Source organism: Linepithema humile, chromosome 4, assembly GCF_040581485.1.
Source record: "Linepithema humile isolate Giens D197 chromosome 4, Lhum_UNIL_v1.0, whole genome shotgun sequence".
NCBI lineage: Eukaryota > Metazoa > Arthropoda > Insecta > Hymenoptera > Formicidae > Linepithema > Linepithema humile.
The window spans coordinates 29,149,286-29,163,532 of NC_090131.1; the positions used below are offsets into that span (position 1 = coordinate 29,149,286).

General features: G+C 34.0%; 1 protein-coding gene and 1 long non-coding RNA gene across 3 annotated transcripts; one reads left to right on the plus strand and one right to left on the minus strand.

Annotated features, from left to right (window-relative positions):
* Positions 1-56: 56 nt before the first annotated feature.
* Positions 57-14,167, plus strand: LOC105673336 (Inwardly rectifying potassium channel 1). 2 transcript variants are annotated; one of them, XM_012368885.2, is made up of 11 exons: positions 57-574; positions 1,321-1,622; positions 5,966-6,080; positions 7,250-7,482; positions 7,618-7,891; positions 7,996-8,188; positions 8,284-8,505; positions 8,759-9,003; positions 9,332-9,582; positions 9,659-9,839; positions 13,993-14,167. In XM_012368885.2, the coding sequence occupies exons 2-10, from the start codon at positions 1,351-1,353 to the stop codon at positions 9,837-9,839; spliced, it is 1,986 nt and encodes a 661-aa protein (XP_012224308.1). In that variant the 5' UTR covers positions 57-574; positions 1,321-1,350; the 3' UTR covers positions 13,993-14,167. The 2 variants fall into 2 exon arrangements, with proteins under 2 accessions (XP_012224308.1, XP_012224310.1); XM_012368887.2 differs by lacking the exon at positions 57-574 and having other exon boundaries at positions 1,479-4,551.
* Positions 10,712-11,143, minus strand: LOC136999698 (uncharacterized). The gene is made up of 2 exons (XR_010890017.1): positions 11,008-11,143; positions 10,712-10,934 (listed from the first exon to the last, which is right to left on the minus strand). It is a non-coding gene; the product is annotated as an uncharacterized lncRNA (long non-coding RNA).
* Positions 14,168-14,247: the final 80 nt, after the last annotated feature.

A 14,247-nucleotide genomic window follows, 5' to 3' on the forward strand; every position in this document is an offset into this window, starting at 1 on the left:
TTTTTTTTTTCTTTAATTGACACTTTAACTACTAAAGTCTTTAGCGCTCGGATTTCATAAAGCGTTAACTATCAATCTATTGCTGCGCTCAGGTTTTCAAAGTAATTGACAAAACCGCGGTTCAATCTTATCTGCCCCGCGCAACTAATTATGCACTACGTCACGTCCTTCTTTCGTGGTTCATTTGCACGCGCTTACCATGTTCACGCTCACGCTCGCCCACGCGCACTCTCGACGATTTATTTTCGCTCGACGATTCTCGCGGCGATCACGCGTTGCCGCAATCTCGACAGAACCTTGGTCGAGCGCGCAAAATGACGGACGTCGATTCCGAGCGATCTATAGATCGATCCTTGCCGTAGACCTTTATAATATACGTATATTGCATGTTGTGATTGAATCCCGAATTAAAAGTTAAAGTTAAATACTATCGATGACGATGTGTCGAGTGAATTTGTGAGTGATAAAAGCAATTGTGAAATGCATGGTGATAAAATGAAACTGATAAGATGATCACTCGAACTTGTAAAAGAATTCATTATTGTGTGATGCATAATAAAAATCACCATGTTAAGTGAGTTAAAAAGAAGAATTACTTCCAATTTTTTTTAATTTAAAAATAAAAAATTGATATAAACATATTAGAAATAAAAATTCAGAAAAGAATCGAATATTTTCTTCTAAATATCCAAATATTATATTTTATGATATAATATAAAAGTTATATAAAAGTATTATCAAATGTTCGAATATAGAATAAAATCATAGAAATAAAAACAGAGTCAAAATAATAAATTGAATGTCAGGCTTGTCTAAATACGCGAGCAACAGGTACTCTCGAACAAAATACGATCATTCGCAAGAACATATAAATCACGCATTTTAAATCTATGAGAAAATGTTTATGATTCTTGAAATAGTCAAATAAATTTACCATTAATGCCTAAACAGATAAATCTTAATGTGCAGAATGACGTCTTTCTCGACATTTTCTCTGTTAAACACTACGTGTTCGGATTTTCTTTATAAATTACATTCGTGAATAAGAATGGTTCTTTAAGATATCAAAATTGAGAACAAAATTAAAAGATAATTAATATATCCAAATTAATTTATAAGTAAGTTTAAATTGTTAAAACTTATTTATATAGGAATAATATAGGAATTGAAAATAGTAAAATAATTTCTATTTTCTGACGATAATAAAGCAAGCTTTAAATAATCGGTTAAAAAACTACGATATTTTCTTAAATTATTAATCTGCAAAATCTTATGGCGATAAAATAGCAATAATCTGATTAATTAATATCTTAAAAATAGGACAATAATTATTAGTAGAAGAGGATTAAGATGAGAGTGATAAGAAAAGAAAGAATATTCCATGAAGATCATGAGGATGAACCCTCGACTATCATAGAGCCAGCAACTGCACCCCTGGACGAGTTATTGATGCACACGTCGACGCCGACAGCCGAAGTTGCAGTAAAGGTATGCGGCGATGACTCTGCGGAAGAAACAGGTGAAATCATCGATCAGAAAAAGCGGGACATTCTAAGCACGTTCAAAAGGAGAGCCTTCAGCAGAATCAGCTTCAAGGGCGAGTCGGGCCCTTTATTAAGTAGGTGAGAAATTCCGCAATTTAAAAATGAATCTAATAAAAGCCTAATCTGGCGACGCATTTATTATCAGATTTTTGTATGTGAAATTTCACATACCAAAAGTTTCAGAAAAGAGAAGAGAGTCTTATGAGTATCTTTAGCTCTCTTATATTCTTAGGCAATTTTTCTCCTCTTTTTTTTTGTAAAAGTATTATATCTTACGTCACTAAATTACCGATATTGATAAACGAACAACTATAATAACAGGTGAGTAAAGTAACAATTATAATGAGTTGTCATTGTAATTCGAACTCGCTTTGGCTTATCGCGAAGATGTTCTAATGGGAGCGTAAACATAGTAGCCACTATTCAGTTGGTTGATTCTACTTGCACTGTTTAGACTTCAAAGGACATTATTTCATAAAACAATAGCTGATGATAAATGATTGATGATAAATAAACAATGACTCCTCTCAGCTGCTGGCGTCTGTAAGTAAACAACTAACAAAGAAATTTTATTGCGAATACTATTTTTACTAGTTGCGGTGACATGTGCAAATGCTGCGCCAGCACGTGTACGTATGTGAGTTTATGAGATATAAATATTAAATTACTCTTGTTTGCCATTCAGATTTTAAAAGAATTTAAACTTTTCTTTCTTGTATTAAATAATCTACACTATAATTAATTGATGAATGACACTAGCGAAAAAACTATGGTTTACACCAAATTTTATAGTTATACTTATAGTTATTACTTTGTGTTTATGACATTATTGGAGTTTACAAATCAAAAGCAAAGAGGCAATAAATATTTAAAAAAAACAATTTCTACTGTTAACTAATGAAAATATCGATACAATAATAAGAATACTTTGGTGTTTATATCTAAAATAAAAACTTTGCGATATTAAAATTAATATTTATTGCATCTAGTACTGATTTTTTTATTTATTTAATATTTTTTTAATTTGATTTAATACTCAATACAATTCAATTTTTGTAATTTATATAAAAAATAACAAATTTATGACATTTGTAATTAGTGAAAAAATTCAATTTAATTATTGCAGTAAAATAATTTAATTTTCGTTGAGCATAAATGACATTTTTATGAGTTCCAATGTTCGTATTATGTCTTAGTAGCAATCGTCACAACCTTGTACAAATATGCATGCATTGCATAATGCTGATAGAAAAACGCTTATCGTTTCCGCATACGATAATGCGAGGGCTTCGTCACGCATTATTTAAACTGCTTTGTTCGTTAAAACAGTTCTTTAAACGAAAAACAATACACGCGAAAAACAATACACGCTCCGTGGCCATTATAACATTATACTATATTACTATTTTATAATAGTAATTTATAAACATAAAAAGTGTATAAACTGAATGAAAAGAATAGCTAGCAAGAAAATTATAACGTTAAGATATCTGAAGAAACACGTATTAAAATCGAGCATCTTTGTACGGCTGTTTGGATGACTGTTTGAATGCTTATTAAACAGATTATATGCTCAAGGTTATTATTTAGTAGCGACGCAACTAAAATAGGCAGAACGATATAAAATCCGAATCACAAATGTGCGCTTTTATGTCTCTCCAAAAATAGCGACACGTCGCTGTTATTTCGTCGCCGACAATTGCGGAAATCTAATTTATAATGACAAAAATAAACTTGTCGCATAAAAGTAGAAAAAGTTTAGCTCCGTATTTTTTAATATGATTAACGTGATGTTAATTTTAGATATGAGTATTGCAAAATACTCAAAAATACTGAAAATACGTACAATATTTGATCAGCAAATAAAGCTTAAGAATAGAAAATCTTAGTATTGTCTTCTGGAAGAAACAAAGATTTGAAAGAAATGTGAAAAATATACTTGGAAGAAGAAACAGAAATTTATGCAAATATTTAATTTAAAAATATCTGTTGGATAAAATTTATTCAGCATCACTTTCTCTTTTTTTATTTCTTGGACGAAAATAAAAGTATCTAGCAGAGGCTCGCGTATTTTGCGTGTCTCGAATATCTCTTGAATATCAAAAAGTTTTTTTTAAATCTGAATATTCTATATACATAACGTTAACTATATTGAGAAATATTCTCGTATGGTCGACAAAAATCTTATTTCATGATAATGCATAAAGATGTTTTTCTTAATTATTTATCTTTATTGATAATATAAGCAGAAAATTTAGCGTTATCGATGACCCCCTCTTCGCAACGGTTCAACGGATTCAGCTCGTGCCAAAGACAAAGGGAAGTTGTTCTGGCCCGCCAAGAAGCCGAAATTGTATTCGCAGTGTTCGGCCAGCCTCGGTTCGTTAATGAGCAGTTTTAATTAGCCGTGTCTATTCGTTTATGGTGATCAGTTTAGTTGCAAAGTTGCGAAGAAATATAAGTTGAACTGAGAATATGGACTTCACGTTATCCATCGCTATTGCATAAAGTGCATTTTTGCTATATATATATACACATACGTGTACAAATTACACGTGTCCTTACTACACTCGCACAATCTATATTTTAATAATAGATTCTCCGATTCCTAGTTTCTAGTTTCGATTTCAACGAGAATGTCGAAAGAAATTACGATTTGCCCCGCAACTTTCCTATTTTTATATATATTTATGATAAAATGTATTTTCGTTGTTTAATAGAAATTATACCTTTCTATCTGGATAAATAAACTGACTTTTTTTTTTACTTTTGCGCTGCAAAAACCGGAAATAATCGCAAATGAGTGACAATAAATGATCTCGCGCTAATCGAGAAAGATGAAAGCAATGTTGAATCGACGACGTATGTCGGATGCTGAAAGGAATCACCACCATCTGAGTGAAATGGGCAGGCTATCGGGGCTGCGACGAGCAATTTCGCAAGTGTCTATGATGGTCGTCAAAGCAACGACTTCCGGTGAAGCGGCCTGGCGCGAAGAGCTGCTCAAGTAATCGCTCCCCAACAGGCCTTTTTCCCTTTCGATTTGCAAATCGTACAGATTATACTGTGTGTTGATTGTTATCCTTTTATTAATTATTCATATAGAACATCTCTGTGTTTATCGGCAAATTGTCTCTTAATCTCTTTAATTTGAAATAGAATCTTCCTGAACGAGAATTTTCAGTCAGCAACAATCCTTGAAAGTAGTAGATCAATCTATATATGAAATGAAAAGATACAAAACCGGCGTCATACCGGATGTACGTAATGGTAATATTATTCTGCTTTCAGCCAAATTAATGCGGGATTTATAAATTTACATATATAAAGCCTATATTTTTTAAATGGAAATACCTAAAGTTTGGCAACATGTATTTGAAGTTTAAAAATATACGCCCACATGTAGTTGAAATGAGAAAGTGTCTGCGATTGTGGCAACTAGCAGCCATAAACTTAATAACATAAACGCGGAGAACTATTTTCGCTGAAAGATCATCTCGACAAGCGGAATTCAGTTTGCATTTCCAACTACAAGTCTTTACATTTAGTATTTTCCTTTTATTATCAACGGAAACATTAATTGTTACACGATTTAATTTTTAACATCGCATATTCTTATACAAGTTTTTAAAAAATAAGACAAATCAGATACTCGTCTCATTCATCTCATCTCATTTCTCCCACGCAACATAATTTTATCTCACAGAAAATACAGCAATGCGAGATCGCTGAGGAACTGTTTCCAAAATCTCGGCAAGACTTTGAATTAATTGCCCGCCCACTTTTGAACTACACGTCGTCGTCTGGCGTTCTAAATTCGCATGATTTCGTGTGACTCTCAACCCTGACATATTGACCTATGACGCAAATAGATCGACGACAAGTTTACACGCGCGCTTTTTGGCGTTGCAAATATTTGCGAACGCTATTGAAATATATTTGTTCATGTCTGTCTGCATTTTTACGCCACTCGCAAAAGGTTATTATTTTGCGAAATAATTATTGAATTATTTGTACTCCAATTTTTATATATCATATCACATGTATTTTTATTTATTTATTGTATTATTTATTAAAAAAATTTATTTAATATTTTGTATAATAGATAAATAATAAATACAGAGTGATAAATAGATTTCCGCGGATTCAAAAGGATGAAACTTTTCAGTAGGCGTCGTCGCTGAAAGCTCTAGCTTTGAATTTTCAAAGCGACTTTGATCTACAGATTTCCGTGAGACAACAAGATTATGTAACAGTATCTGTAAACAGTCGTCGTTTCACTAACTGAAATTGTTGTGCAAAATTGTTGAAAATTATTTTTCTTGGCAAATCCAGTAAAAACGTTATTTATTTGTAATCCCAATCGGGATGATTACATTATGAACAGCCTAGAAATTAAACAAATCAATTTCTTTTTCGAGGTACCGCCAAACCAGATTTAGTTCCAGAAGAGTTCGCAAAAGGGTCGTTTTTAAGCATGGTGACTGTAACATTGTGCAGGGAAACGTCGCCAAACGACGTCGACGATATCTCCAGGTAAAACTTTTTTACACTATTGTATTGGCAATGAAACGAATAAACGATATGCAAAAGATGACTACAAAGCATTCAGAAATTTTAATATTTTCTAACTTATTTTATGAATCACATATTTCAGACAATTCCAGTCATTTATATAACCAATAAATTAACACAACAATTACTAAAAAGATTAATTATAGCTGAAATAATCGATTGTGCCAAACAGCTACCATAAATGCACGTTAATAGAATGACAAACTTAAAAAAAAAGCAGAAAATATTTTTAAATCTCTTAATGTATTCAATTATTTTTCAATCTCACAGATATCCCTGGTGAAAAATATTCTCAGAATTTTTCATAAAAATTTTCAGATTTTTTACAAAAATTTTATAACTTTTTCAGAAAATTTTAAGATTTTTTATATGAATTGGCACACTTTTCAGGAAAGTTCAGAAAATAAATGAAAATATATGAAAATATATGAATAAATTCATTATTTCTCATATTTTCCAGATCTTTATATATTAAAGCCCATGTCCACGATGCAAGAAATTGGTTCGAGTTCTTGGCCCAAAATGGTTGGATTGCTTCAAGAAATGTGTAACCAATCAACTTGCTGTTTTTCCATAAGAACTTCAATTTAATTGGCTATACATTTCTCGGACCAAGAACTTGGACCAATTTCTTGCATCGTGGACACAAGCCTTTAGAAATATCAAATATTTTTACAAGTTGAAAAATATACGATTTATCAGCTTTTATTTTTCTACCTTATCTTTGAATGCATTTCATTTAGCAATGTAAAAACGTGTCATTCTATATTTATTTTCTAGTAGATATCGAACATAGAATGTCACGTTAACATACATGTTAATACATGTTTTATTCTGTGTTTGACATCCAATGAAAAAGATAGAATAGAAATATATACTTGCGTTAATTTGTACCGTTAAATAAAATATTATCTTATTCTGAGATTTCTTATAATTTTCTAAAAAATGTTTTAAAAATATGAATAAATAAGAAATTTTTTCTCAGAATTTTTCATAAAATAAAATTATGAAAAATTCTTAAAATTTTCTAGGAAATTATGAGATATTTTTTCACCAGGGATGCCATTTTTGTTATACTCGTTGTAATAAGAATTGCACAATTAACTGACAATTATCTGATTTGTTTGCAGGACATCTTTACAACGCTCGTGGACGCACAATGGCGATGGACACTCTTGGTGTTCTCCATGAATTTTCTGTTATCTTGGCTAGGATTTGCGCTCGTGTGGTGGCTGATCGCGTACAGCCACGGCGATCTTGTTCCTCAGAATTATAACAATGAAACATTCGTCCCCTGCGTCATGGATATTCGCAGTTTTGCCAGCTGCTTTCTTTTCTCCGTCGAGACGCAACATACGATCGGGTAAACAATCACAATTATATCATTGTTAAGTTTCATTATTATTAATATAAATTTCTATTACGTTTATTTGATATTTTTCTTGCTTCCTTTTTCTTTCATCGCTTTCTATTTTCTCATGTTTTTTTTTATTTGCAGATACGGATCAAAGCATATAACAGACGTGTGCCCGGAGGCGATTTTCACATTGTGCATCCAGTCAATGACCGGGGTGATCCTGCAAGCCTTCATGGTCGGCATCGTCTTCGCTAAACTGTCGCGCCCCAAGAAGCGCACGCAGACCCTGCTCTTCTCGCGCAACGCTGTTATCTGTCAACGTGACGGCCAGCCCTGTCTCATGTTCCGCGTCGGCGATATGCGCAAAAGCCACATTATCGAGGCCCACGTTCGCGCTCAAATGATCAAAAGAAAGGTTGAATATAATCTTGCTACCCTTTATTTTCGTCGAATGTGAAACAGAGATTAATTGCGCACGTTTTTCTTGCCACGTTTTGTTAAATGTGTGTGCTGTTTCAGATTACGAAGGAGGGTGAATTATTGCCGTTCTTCCAGACCGAATTGAAGTTAGGAAGTGACGGGGAGGAGGACAAGATCTTTTTTATCTGGCCCACTACGATCGTTCACAAAATCGACCGGCACTCGCCGCTTTATAGGATATCAGCCAACGATATGTTGCGAGAACGCTTCGAAATTGTCGTGATATTGGAAGGTAAAAGAGTATTATCATGTTTTAACGATAGATTGAAACGTTATACAAAATATGTATATTTAATCTGATGCAATAATAATCATTAATATCGATAGGGATAATCGAATCTACCGGCATGACGACGCAGGCGAGAAGCTCGTACTTGCCGTCGGAGATTCTTTGGGGTCACCGATTCCAACCTATCATCACCTTCCGAAAGGAAACCGGCGAATACGAGGTCAATTATACTCTCTTCAACAACACTTATGAAGTGGATACTCCACTTTGCTCCGCCGCCGATCTCGATCGCATTCGAGAGATTCATCGTGCGAAAGCTGGTAAAAATTTATTATTTCTTGTTATTAGCAGATTATACGTTTCTTATATCTCTTTTTTATTTTTTAAATTTTATTCTAATGTAATTTTTTAAAAATTTAATTTTTTATCTGTAATTTTTCTCTCATTTTTTTATAATTAAGCAAAACACAAAAACAAAGTTTTTATCTTATGTACTCGCGTACATTTTATTTTAGTAATTGAATATTATTATTATTAATAATTATTATAATTATCATTAATCGACGTTTTTAGATCGTCCTAATTCGAGTGGATTTGCGGGCTATCGCGAAGCATCGAGTAGCAGTTCCTTAACGATTACTTCTGGATCGAGTTTGGGTTCTTCGATCGGTGGATTGCACATGCAAATGCCGGAAATACCGATAACTCCTCCAAACCCAATTCCAGTGATGATCATCGGACCAGATGGTTCCTGTAGACGAGAGAGCGTCAACATGCATTCCGATGTGTCTCAGTCATCTTTCTACGCGCAAAATGCGGTGATTAAATGATTAAAATGATTAAATATGAAATTGAATATATATACGTAGAAAGATAGTGGAAATGGAATAAATAGAAAGACACGCGACGTATTTAAACTATCTCCATTATATGCTATACGAAGTTTTAGAGATAGTGATAAAATTTTTTCATAATATTTTAAAATTTGTCGAAAAGTTTTGTGAGACAAATGAAATACCGCTACCGTTCTAAGCAGACTTATTGTACATCTAATAATTTGTATAATAATTAATCTCATTATTTTTGTAAATATATAATATTAATAATGATAATAAAAACATGCAAATTTTTAATATCTTTTTTTAGACGACAAACGAAGAACACGCGGAGAATTCGAAACATCAAGACAATTACAGTCGCGTTTTAAAAGATATCAACATATCTTCGGGGAAAAGTAGGAAACAAAATGGGAACGAGGAGAAAATGCAACGAAATGCATCGAGGACAACGCTAGATTCGAGAAGATCCGAAGAAACCAGATCGATCACGGAAAAGACTCGTGGAGGCGATCTAAAGAAACCATCAGACGTGGATATCAGCGTGGATGTTAGCAAAAAGTTCGATTCAAATTTCTTAGAAATACTTTTTTATTTATTCGAATCGATTCAATTGACTTTAATTTTATTGAAACAGACAGAGGAACCTTACGGACTCTTCGGAGATGCAGCTTGATTCTAGTAGGCTCCAAAGATCTAGCTTGTGTGATGATCATAAGGTCAAAGACGTTCCCAAGAAAACAAGCTTCAGTCTCGAGGAGGAAGCGCTCGCGAATCGTGATCATTTCCAAAAGACAACTATAACTGATCAGGCATAGGCAAGTACTACAAATTTTGTTGAGTTTCTTTTTTATATATAATATTGCAAAACATTTTGCAAAAAACAGTCGGAAATAGAGCCGCTTGTTTCTCAGCCGGGAAATATTTGTTACTACGTGCGCAAAAATTAATTGATCGTTGCGAAGCTTCGGTCAGAATCGGAATGTTAAGTACGAATGTGTGACTGTATATACGTACATACGTGATGACGTGTATTTTAACGTACGCGGCGAGATTAAAAGATTGACTGGTGTGATAATGAGGGCACTTCCCGGCACTAAACTCATTCCGCTTATCTCCCATGATCCCCGGGACACGATCAGTCCTTCTCCATCTGTCCAACTGCCCTTCAACCAGCTGCTGACACCACGGCGAAGGTAAGTATTCGCAGCTCGTATGTCTGACGAATGTTGAATGTCTCGAAACTTAACCGTGACCCAGTTCGAATTCCGACAGTATTCTTTTTCCACGAAATTTATTCATTTGTTTTGTTGCACATTTTTTCACCTGTCAAACTCGAACCGCTTATAGATTACGATTTTAAATGCACTTACATCGATTATTTTAAATTTTAAATTCATAATAAGTTTAAAAATCTGCTAAAATTTATTTTCTATTTTTAATTTTTTTCTATCAGCTACGATAAGAGCAATAGGCAACTGAAATATTTACTGCAGATTGTTATTCTAAAATTCTGATTCAGAATTTATCGAAGATTACAATTATTATTCAAGTAATCATAACAGTAAAATTGTAAAAATATCATAAAAGTATGTAAAAATTGCTTCAAATACGTTTTTTAATTCTTCGTCATTAGAGAAGTCACAGTTTTAACTTTGCGCACTGGAAAATCGTTGAAATTAAAGAAGAATTGAGAAAAGGATGAAACACTATATTTTATGGATTAGGAAACACTACATTAAATACAAGGACAAAATGAGAACGCTCTGCTTGGTCACTCTTTAATCGTTAAAACCCGGATGCTGCGTAGTTAGAGGAACTTAAGTTGCACGAATGCATTGCATGACGTCTTTGTGCCCCAGTTAGGACAATTTAGATAACCTTCACTGAATTCGGCTCATTTCGGGACGTCCCTGAAGACGAGAATGCGTACAGATTATGCAAGCGAACAATGGATTCATAAACAGAATACGTTTTTATACGAACGTTTTATAATATTTTCGAAATCCAATATTCATGAACATATTAAACAGTACATAAGTTTGAAACTGAGTTTAAATATAAGTAATGTTTACTGTTTGGTCATTCCAGATCGATAAAACTGATTGCAAATTGCGCGAAGAGTTTTCGCGAACTATAAATAGTCCCGCGGACGCGAATCGCGATTCGCGACGCGACAGCGCTGAGTAATCTGCATATCAGACCGAGGACAGACAGACGGAGTGTCCGCAATTTGCCATTGCAAGATGATATGACACGCTCTTCCCATTCTTAACACGACGACTGTCATCCTAGACGATGGCCATTGTCACCGAGAGACAGCAATGTTTCTCTGTCATCAAATTAGCTTCTGTGCTTGCTTACTTTTCATGTCTAATTAATAAGTTTGCTTTAATTACGTGACAATGAAATTTTTTTTCCTAATTTTTTTACATATTTTGCCATCTTATGCACACTGTGTGTCAATTACAGTAAGATTTTTTATGCTATACAAAGTCTGAGACTGTACCGAGGAAGCCGTCACGTATGTCGCGGCAAGTCGATGAATGAACGCCGGCATAATAATTGCAATTACGTCGGCATGAACGTGCGCGCACATCATTAGATTTAATCGTAGTCGCGAATAAAGGCCGTAATAAAAGAATCGACGGATTAAAACCGCGTGCAGTAATTCGTAGAACGTTTTTCAAAATCGTCTCACTCGTATGATATTATGTTAATTGTGCAGAATGCGTTAAAATTTTTTATAATTTAAACTGTAAGATAAGAAATTCCTGAGAATCGCAAGAAAAAAATACAACAATTGCATACATTTCCCAATCATTTCGAGCGATGTAAACACAATCATTAAATTCCACGGAGACGCGAACGATCTCACGGACTCGACCGTGAAGACGCGGAACTTTCGCGTCAATTCTCGATCTCGCGAATGAGTAGGAGGTAGTAGAAGGCTGCTTAGAAAGGATAAGAGAGATAAGATGAAATGAGAAAGAAGAGGAGGGGACAGATGAAACGACTGTGGAAGGCGTCTGACGTCACCGAAAAAGCCTGCTGATGCGCGTCTTCTCGTCAATACGACCTAACTCGCAGTTTCACGAAACGCTTTGCTGTTCGATATTGCACGTATTTTCCCGTCGCGAAATATGTGAACGTGACAGCTGTTTATGAATTTTCATGATGGTGCGTGCAAGGAAAATTTACAGTTTTTCCTGAAAGCCGTTGAAATTCCGGCAACAGATACAATGTTTGGTATTTGATAATAAATAATATAAAGTGAATCATCGTGGATGTGCGCGCGAAATACGAGAAGATGTGCAAATGACAATATAAACAGAATGTTTCAAAGCGAGAAGCAAGCAGCGTGCAATGAAGTGCGCGAGGCGATACTTTCGGGATTTTGGAGGTACTATTCTGATTAGAAAAATGCGCGAGATCCATCTCAATCCTTATTATTTTTAAGCTTTCCACACACACACTCACACACACACACACACACACACACACACACACACATCTCCAGAATCTTTATAATAATTCTAGATCATAAAAATAAAAAGATACTCGTTTGAATTTTCACTCAAAATGTACCATACAAATCTTACAGTGCAAAAATTTTTATAAAAATTTATTGAGGATTAAACTTGTGAATAATTTTATATTATTATTATTATTATTACACTAAATAATATTAAATTACATTAAAATTAAAGTCTCATATATGAGATATTTTTACGTGTTATACAAGAAACTACACCACACATGTTGCTAGAAAACAATCGTTTTCCGCAAATCTATATAGGGTTAATAGAGACTTTTATGTGCCTTCGCGTGCCCGTCAGGATCTATTTCCGGTACGAGAGGAAACGCGCGGAAAGCGGAAAGATGCGCGTGTTGACGCGCGAACATTATATTGCCATTTTAGGTTCATGATGTTAAGCCTATTTTATACACTTTATAAATTGGAATTTTAAGGAACAAATTGAAATAGAACATGATAGAACCTCGTGTTTATGATTCGAACTCGGTTCGACACGCGAGAGCGCAAACTATAAATTTTCGTGTCTTGAATGTATAAAAGAGGAAATATTCTTTATGATAATTTCGATTTTATACGCATTGTTTAACTGAGCGCAAAAATCAATCTAAATTATGCGGCGGACTGTTAAATTTCCCAAGTATTTAAGGCCGTGTAAAAACTTTACGCATAATTATTTGCCCTCTTTCTATATTAGGTCGTTTGAGACAGGCTTTATATGCGTGTTCAGTTATTAAGTGCGTATTATCCCCGCCCGTGCACTATAAAGAGGTAAACGCCATGGCGAGATCTCGTGCGAATCGAGCGAACGAACATAAGCGAATCTGAAACAGTAGTGAGCGCGACGTGCGTATGTGCGCTCTATGTGAACTGAAAAAGCGCGGAAAAGCGTGAAAAAACCACTATTGCTTTTAAAGGTATGCCGTTTGATTTTTTACAGAGGAATCGCATATGGCGAAAACATATTTCATTAATACATATTTTAATTTATGTCCTTTTACCAAACGTGTGCTGCATAGAAAAGCTACGGAAACTTCGTCATGTACGATTTGTTGCAAAAGTTGGTTTATAATGTTTTAGAAATAAATTGTTTAATCACTCAATCGACAACTTATCTTGAACGCGGATTTTGCTGGCAACGCGTAACCATTATTATTGTTCATTATTTTTATGATGAAATTTTTTGAATTAAGTAACTGAATTGACTGAATCAAGGCTTAACAAACACATTATATCGACCAATTTATTGATCATAAAATTTGCAATATAAAAGGAAAATTTTTTTTATCGATTATTCAAAGATGTTATATAACGTACACATATGTACGTACAAGTCGTTTTTCCAACGCCTTCGACAAGTAATTTATTGATGAATAATCGATCAACGACAAATTATTGAAGAGTAAATATTTAATGATGAAATTTTCTTTTTCTAGAATCAGCAATAACCCGGTGCACAGGACGATCCAGCGATGCCGAGTGATCGGCAGCTCATCTCGAGGATCAACCCGAAATCACAACATTTCAAATAATCGAAAAAGGAAAAATAAATAATAGAGAACTAAACGAGCAAGCTGAGTAATCAATTTTAATAAATTACAATCAACAAAATTATCAAGAGACTCGAGATGGAGTGGTTCGCGTGAAAATCGATCCTGACAGATGTAATAAAGAAGAAGGAAGATAGAGAA